Source organism: Manduca sexta, chromosome 28 (genome assembly GCF_014839805.1).
Source record: "Manduca sexta isolate Smith_Timp_Sample1 chromosome 28, JHU_Msex_v1.0, whole genome shotgun sequence".
In the NCBI taxonomy this organism is placed as follows: Eukaryota; Metazoa; Arthropoda; class Insecta; order Lepidoptera; family Sphingidae; genus Manduca; species Manduca sexta.
The window spans coordinates 12018262-12026195 of record NC_051142.1 but is presented as its reverse complement, the minus strand read 5'-3'; the positions used below and the strand labels follow the sequence as shown (position 1 = coordinate 12026195).

General features: G+C 36.7%; 1 protein-coding gene and 1 long non-coding RNA gene across 2 annotated transcripts; one reads left to right on the top strand and one right to left on the bottom strand.

Annotated features, from left to right (window-relative positions):
• Positions 1–951: 951 nt before the first annotated feature.
• Positions 952–1654, bottom strand: LOC119191011. The gene is made up of 2 exons (XR_005113340.1): positions 1615–1654; positions 952–1218 (listed from the first exon to the last, which is right to left on the bottom strand). It is a non-coding gene; the product is annotated as an uncharacterized LOC119191011 (long non-coding RNA).
• A 1666-nt stretch (positions 1655–3320) lies between these two features.
• Positions 3321–7615, top strand: LOC115442128 (protein hunchback). The gene is made up of 3 exons (XM_030167104.2): positions 3321–3535; positions 4380–4474; positions 4551–7615. Exons 2-3 carry the CDS (start codon positions 4382–4384, stop codon positions 6318–6320), a joined length of 1863 nt encoding a protein of 620 aa, XP_030022964.2. The 5' UTR covers positions 3321–3535; positions 4380–4381; the 3' UTR covers positions 6321–7615.
• The last annotated feature ends 319 nt before the right edge of the window (positions 7616–7934 follow it).

Below are 7934 nucleotides of genomic sequence, written 5' to 3'. Positions count from 1 at the left end.
ACACGTTACAATAAGGCCTACAAACTGGCGCGAATAACTAATAGTTATTCCTGTTGCACGTAGAATTATGGACAGAAGTAACAACACCCTCGTTCCGTTCGAAAAAGATTTTTCACCAAGCAGCAGATAGCAAACCTATCATGCTAAATAGGTATTATGTTTTTTGAATAACAACTTTCATAAATCCTTTGCCAATATACAAACAGACCTGACTACCATTGCAATAATTTTGTCTAGTAGTAACATATCCACTGAGTAGCCCCCTACGAAGGCCGGACGGTAGTAATAACGTACTTTCTCCGTATAACTAAAAAAAAAAGTGGTTGCCCAGTAGTCGGGAAACGTCCGCAATTTATATTTTTTTGCAATTTGAACGTTATTGAGGTTCTTCTGCGCTCCTTCTCTATATTAGCTTTCATCATTACAAGTCTCGCCCTCCTCTATGTACACAATGCTCTTAATAAGGGATACAAAGATTTTCCTTTACGTATTAATATATAGCTAAATATTATTGTCCTTTACTGGACATTAGAGATATTTTTTTAGTCTAGTGCAGCTCAACTATATAATATTATATTAAGGATAAATATGTTTTAAATGTCTCAGTAAATATATGCTACCAATAACCATGATAGATTGAACGAACAACGCAGCGGTTCAATCATGTAATACAACTTTTTTATAAGGTCAAGGGGCTCTATTCCGTCTTTAGGGGCGAATGCGTCTTTTTGCAAGTGAGGGCGTTCTATCCAAAGGACAGCTTCCACAGCCAAATAAGCGGATAAGTTAAAAAAAATCCCCTATTTACCTACACGGCAAACAAAGCTGTCCTTTGATTATAACGCCCCTGAATGCAAAAAGACGGATATAGATGGAATAGGGAATATTCCTCGTAGATGGAATAGGGCCCCCTGACCATAAAACTATACAGGACAAAAACAAACACATCACTTGGTTTTTCCACTTTTAATTCCAATTCGGTGTAAGTTGGAACTACAAGGCGCCCCTGGCACTATACTGCTTTAGTCTAAGAGACATTAGATGTTAAGTCTCAACGTCCAATAATTTTACTGGATGCCCGGCATCAATGTTCTTCAAAGTAGAATATAACAGTGCTTGCATATTTACCTTGATGATGGTAGTAGAGTCAGTATAAATTGTAAAATAATAGAACCCTTAAAGGCTCATCCAATTTTAAAGTCTTTATAAAGTCGTTTCCTGAAAAAATGTAAAATAAAAACATCTTTGATTGAATTGCAAAACTTTATTACATATTATAAAAAAATAATACTAAAAAAGAATGCAACAAATAACTTAATTTTGCATTACGATACAATCAAATACCATAACCTTGGATGGTGGGCCTTGTTAGGAACCGGGCTTTCTTCGATTACGATAACTTATTATATTTATTTGGCGTTGCATAAGGATTTTCAATTTGATTTTTTCACCCCTGAAAGAGACCGTAGTCTCAAATAATCAACATAAATTTAGACTTGATAGCTCTACGCGTTCCTGTGAAAAGGATCTTGACAAACAGACAGGCAGAGAGACTCAAAGGGATCCTATAAGGGCGCATTTCAAGGTACTGAAACTTAAAAATCAATATTTTACCTTATACAGTCGAATCCGTTTATAATGACATCGAAAGGAATTGACAAACACGTCATAATAAGCGGACGTCATACAAAGCGTTTTGAGAATTTTTTTTTTTTTATGTAAATAGTATGTGGTTGCGCCATATTTCTAATTAATTCTTTATAAATTTTAACTTCGCATTTCCGGTCGCGTTAATCCAAAATAGTGTCTTTTTTTTATTAATAATTTGGTGACACAATACGTACACTTCCTTACCGCATCCCTTTCCCGCACATACCTTTCCAGCGAGCGAGAGCGAGAGCGCTTCGCTGGGAATTGGTTCCGCGAGTGCCCGCGCGCCGTACGGGGTGCGGGTGCAAAACACTCTCTTGTTCGCGCTCCGCAAAGAAATGGACACGATGACATCGAAGAATCATGTCGGTCATTATAACCGGACATAATTAATTAAAAAGGGGTCACAATAAGCGACATGTCACTGTAAGGGAAGTCATTATATTCAACTTTTTTATAAAGAATCTTATATGAAAACCAAACTTCGTAGTGTAATTACGTCATACTAAGAGGTTGGTCAATATAGGCAGAGTCATAATAAACGGATTATACTGTATCTTAAATAGACCAATCATAATATGGCCATAAAATGAACTGAATAGTTAACTCAATCTTTGAATAAAAATTATTAGTATAATTTAAGTAATAAATTAACAATGCGATGTTCAGATAATTATTAAATTTATTATTAAAGGTATAGACTTCTACTGTGTATAATTGAATAACTATAATAATTGGTCTCTACCAGTAAATGTTTTGGAACAATGAATTAATTTAACAGGTATTTATCAATATTACACTCCATTAATATACACTTAATATATATAGCTATTATTTTTACAAATGAATATATAGTTATGAATACGCAATCCTAAAATAACTCATAACCCTTGAATGGCGTTATAAAAAACATCTGTGTTTAAAACGAGTGCAATGTCCCAATATCCTTTATCAAGCACCGATGATACCCTCGTTTACAAAAATGGAAAATGATTTTTAATTGGTCGCCGCGTCGATGCCAAAAAAAGTAAACAACGTTATTTTTTCGATCGCGCGACCGCCATTGGCTGAATGAGTCGCGTAAAAAGCTCGGCCCCTTCACATGCCTGTCTTGTTGTTTTTTCACCATTTTATCAATAAAAAATATAAGAGGGGAACTCATGTACACGCGTATATATATACCCTTTTCAGCTTTATGTATATCAAACGCATAGTAATTCTAAATATAATATATTTTAAGACACACCAACGTTGCCTCGTTAGAGATGTCATTAGTTACCATCAAAATAGCCAGTTAAAGAAACAAACAAACATAAAAATCACATTATCCAGCTACACAATACAAAAACAATCTAATATCTATGGGTGCTGTTATTTTATTGTCTATTAACGTATACAACACCGATGCTTTATTATAATAACAACCGCTAAAGTATCAAGGGATGCTTATTTTTTTATTATTAATATCGCATAAACAATAACTTAATAACTAGATCCCCACCCACAGTAGCTCGCTTCGCATTGGCTCGTGTAAAAATAGGCTGTGGAGAGAGACGGCCGTGCGACAAAGACGCATGTATGCGACAGTATAGCTCCCTCACTCGCTCTAGAAAACTCGTCGCCTTCAAAAGTAGAATACTTTATCGATGTTTGGAGCATAAAAATTGACAGATTTTTTTCAGTAGTGTGTGAGAGGTGGCAGCGGTCGCACATCGCTCTCAGCCGCCGCGTTGAAGGGTTGTCTCATTAAAAAATCACGCTTAAAATTATTCGTGTATGAAAACTGTAAGTGAAAGCGGAATCGAAGTGAAGTTTGATTTAAATAAATTAATGCAAACAGTTTGTGTTGTGAGTTTTAAAAGTTTGGCTGCAGTTTAAGGGGAAGGTAAGTCCTATGTGTTAGTTATATTTTTTCTGTTATTCACAAAAATATATTTTTAGAACATTTTCCTTGTAATATTGTTATATGATAAAGAATACGGAAAATAATTAAATAATAATAATTCGATTTCCGTTAAATTATTAAAGGATTTTTTTTTTATTTTTTATGTTTCCCAAAACCACAAGTTTTATATACGATAAGTTTAATTATTATTAATTAATATTAATAGTAATACCAACACAAAGCCAACATAACGCTCAACAGAATTGAAACTAAAATAAAACTAATAGACGCAAATTAAGAAACAAAAATAAACGTGCATTTATGATGTTACGGTTTAAGTGCACTCAGTAGAGCTGATTTGCATTTCGTCTGACCTTAAACAATAATTTTGCTTTCTACTTAACATTATTCATACATAGAGTTCATCAAATTTTATGCAAACTAAAACTTTATTAGTTTTTCAAAATATATTAATTTAATAAGCGATTTACGTAATTATTGTGTAGTGTCTTCATTGAAATATGAAATTATGTATTTTATTTGTTTGAACAATATGAGTGACTTCATTAACTTAAAACAGGTCACATTTTTTCAAAATGGTTTAGTTGGAAGTAGAGCTGTTTCTTGAGACCTATTAAGGCTTAATTGAGGCGATTTGTAGAAACAATATGTCACAACCCGATTAAGTGTTTTAAAAATTATTGTCATCTAATAATATTGCGAAAAGCGTACGTGACTGTATTGTTCCGCATTTTTTAATAAATATTTTCATTGTAAGCAATTTTTAACGAGCCGTGTTTACAAATTACATTTGCAAATAAAATATTGTGTCTTTTTGTTGTAGGTATGTTAAGTTGCGCCTCCCCCGCTGGCATGACGCCCGCGCCCCATTCCACCCATCCCCAAGCTTGGGGGTCACTGCTACAACCACCCACTGTGGTAAGTGTGTCTAACAATTCAATATATTGTATTGATTTTCAAAAAGCATTCTTATAACTAATTTCTCTTTTTATAGAAATCTGAACCAATGGATGAAGGAAGTTTCTCGAAAGACCAGACCAGCGGGTTTTACTCAGAGGGATTTCATAGCGCTTCCCCATCATCATCAAGCAAGGATTCCAACGGACATTCGCCGCGCAGCGTCGGCAGCGCCGGTGAGCCGTCGCCCTTCTACGATAACATGCCTTTAAAAGCTAAAGCCAATCTCGGGATGCATCTGGACTCGTTCCGTAATGCATTACCATATAGTTTGCTCACACCACCTGGTTTCGAGTCGCGCGCTAATGAAGATCGAGAATCTTCTCCGGGTTATGGATCCTATTCTCCACGAAGTTTGGCGCCGCCTGCGCACGTATCTACACCTTTAGCGCGTGCCGACGCCACTCCACCAAAATCGCCACCCAGAACACCGTCATCGCCTGAACACGACAGACGGTCATTCGAACGATTCCATGACTCCGGATTCGACGGCGTCGGTCAAAACAAAGCCGACGGGGACGAGGGCCGCGAAGGATCCGGCTTTGACGATGATTTTGATGATGAACCTGGCCTGAGAGTCCCCGCTGTCAATTCTCATGGAAAAGTCAAAACATTTAAATGTAAACAATGCGAATTTGTTGCCGTGACAAAACTAAGTTTCTGGGAACACAGCAAAGAACACATTAAACCTGAAAAAATGTTATGCTGTCGGAAATGTCCTTTCGTGACTGAGTACAAACATCATCTTGAATACCACATGAGGAATCATTTGGGATCAAAACCTTTCCAATGCAGTCAGTGCTCTTATTCATGTGTGAACAAATCAATGCTAAATTCACATCTTAAGTCACATTCAAACGTATACCAATATCGTTGCGCGGACTGCAATTACGCAACCAAATACTGCCATTCGCTGAAACTTCACCTCCGTAAATATCAGCATAATCCCGCTATGGTCCTTAACTTGGATGGCACGCCAAATCCCTTGCCCATAATCGATGTCTACGGCACGCGTCGTGGACCTAAACAAAAACCTTTTTCAAAAATGTTCGAACCACAAGGCCCAGTCAGCAACAACAACCAGCCACAGCCACCTGCGCCAACGCACCCAATTTTCGGAAATCACTTCCCGGTAAACCTCCCCTACCTGCCCCCGCTTCTGCCTCACTCGTTCTTATTCCCTCCTAACAACAACTACGAACAAAGAACTTCTCCCAAAAACCATGAAATTCAAACCGAAAAACCTCAACAAATGTCTCCTCCAGCATCAATCTTGCACCAGCGGTTGTCATATACAGAACGGCCCTTAGAATCCGGCTCTACATCTCCTCCACCTAAATCGCCGCCGAGCATCACACAAACCCCAACACATAGAGAGATGCCCACAGAACACGGTGATGATGCACTCGACCTCACAAACGCAAAAACTAGTGAGGCGGGCACTCCGCCGCCTCCCACGGAAAGAGCTACCCCAGTAACACCAACTACAGCTTTGAAGAACAGAAGAAAAGGTCGTGCATTCAAGCTACAACCAGCTGCACTGAGGCTGCAACACGAGGACGAGAAAATGAGGGACGCAGACGGATCGGACTCTGAATCAGATGCGTCAGCTGAGGTGGCGTCGTCGAGCGCTGCCAGCTCTTACACGTGCCAGTTCTGTGACATCACGTTCGGGGACCTGACGATGCACACCATCCACATGGGGTTCCACGGGTACAACGACCCGTTCATGTGTAACAAGTGCGGCGAGCGGAGCCCCGACCGCGTCGCTTTCTTTATCCACCTGGGGCGCGCGCAACACGCCTAGCTGAACCCCAGCACACCTAACGGACCCCTAGTCAAAGCTCGCTTTTAACAATGTTTCTGTAGACGTACATAGTGTAGGGTAAACATTAAATTATTCTAGATTATTCAATGTGAATTTTCAAAGGATTTTATCAAAGCCAAAGAAAAGCTTGTTGTATCAACTAATTGTTAACTTTCAAAGGCGAATTTCATAATTATTTAAATTTTATAACAATGTCATCATTCCACTCAATAAGACATATGTACAGGATTAAAAAATCGCTCAAGTATGATTTTTTACTTACTCTGGATTATAATATGAAATGTCCTATTCGCTTTTGTGATCTAACAATTTGATTAAGTAGAGTAGGTACCCAATGTAAATAGTAAAGTATAAAGAACGATTAGAAATAAGGATACAGTGTGCAGTGGCGGGATATATTTATTCGACTTTCACCGTTTTAATATTAATTTGTTATGTAAAACTATATTAAGACGGTTTTATAAGCAATTACTTTGTCTAGCGCCACGTTCATAAATTATTGTTCCGTCTGCATTGCAGAATAATTTAACTCTGAATGAGTTTAATTAACTCATGTGTATTCTATATCGGTGTGTTTTTTTTAGATAATAACTGACTCAATTCAGAGTTTTGTGGTTTATATCATATTTTTATCACTGCTCGCTACCTCCTTACTTCAATAGTAATAACCTGTGTTTATTTGATTCGTTAGAAAAAATGTGACCAATGTGTAAACAAGACTGTATATCTTTAATAAGTACAAAGCAAAGTTCACTCCGATCACGTCTATATTAGTGTCTTAGTTATAATTAGAGTATCGTCGTCGTGGCGCAGCGTTTTTGACAATTCACGCGTAAATTCTTGTGCTCGCGTGATCCTCAAATGTCAAACTCAACGTTGTCGGGCGAGTAGCGTATGAAATCGTCAAAAACACTGCATCGTCGGCGAATTTATAATACAAGGCTGTACATTACGAAAACAACGGTGATGTTACCTATTAGAGTTAGTCGGTCTGTTTAGTATTAGCACCCGAATATGTTAATATAAGTTGTAAGTTCAAATGTATTTATATTATGGTACCAAGTATGAAATAAAGATTTTATTTTTATTTATTTAATAAACTTTTACGTGTAATTATTGTGACGCGATGGTATGTTTTTTGTAATTTGAAATAATTGACTATGTCAAAAATAGCACGCATTTTATGGAATGATTTTCCGCTTAATATATAAATACCGTTTAATTATAAGTGAATGATGTTTGTGTGCAGGATACAAAACAATAAAAACATAATTTTATCAACATTTTTGGTTTGTTTTATAATTTATAAATTTTTCCTCTTCTATATTACATTTTATGTGGTTACATTTTTTTTTTCGTTCGACACAGAATCCTTTTTATGAGTAATACACTGATAAATACCATTTAAAATGTTCCCTGTTTATGATTTAAATAGTTGAAATTACATGATGCAAATTTTTTACAATAAAATATTATACTTTTTTTCCAAAAAATGCTAACGCTTTATGTATGAAGTAATATAGTGACGTAAATAGCGTCTACTCATAACTGAATGTGAATTTCGAAAATATCTATTGTAGGTACTCCTATAAA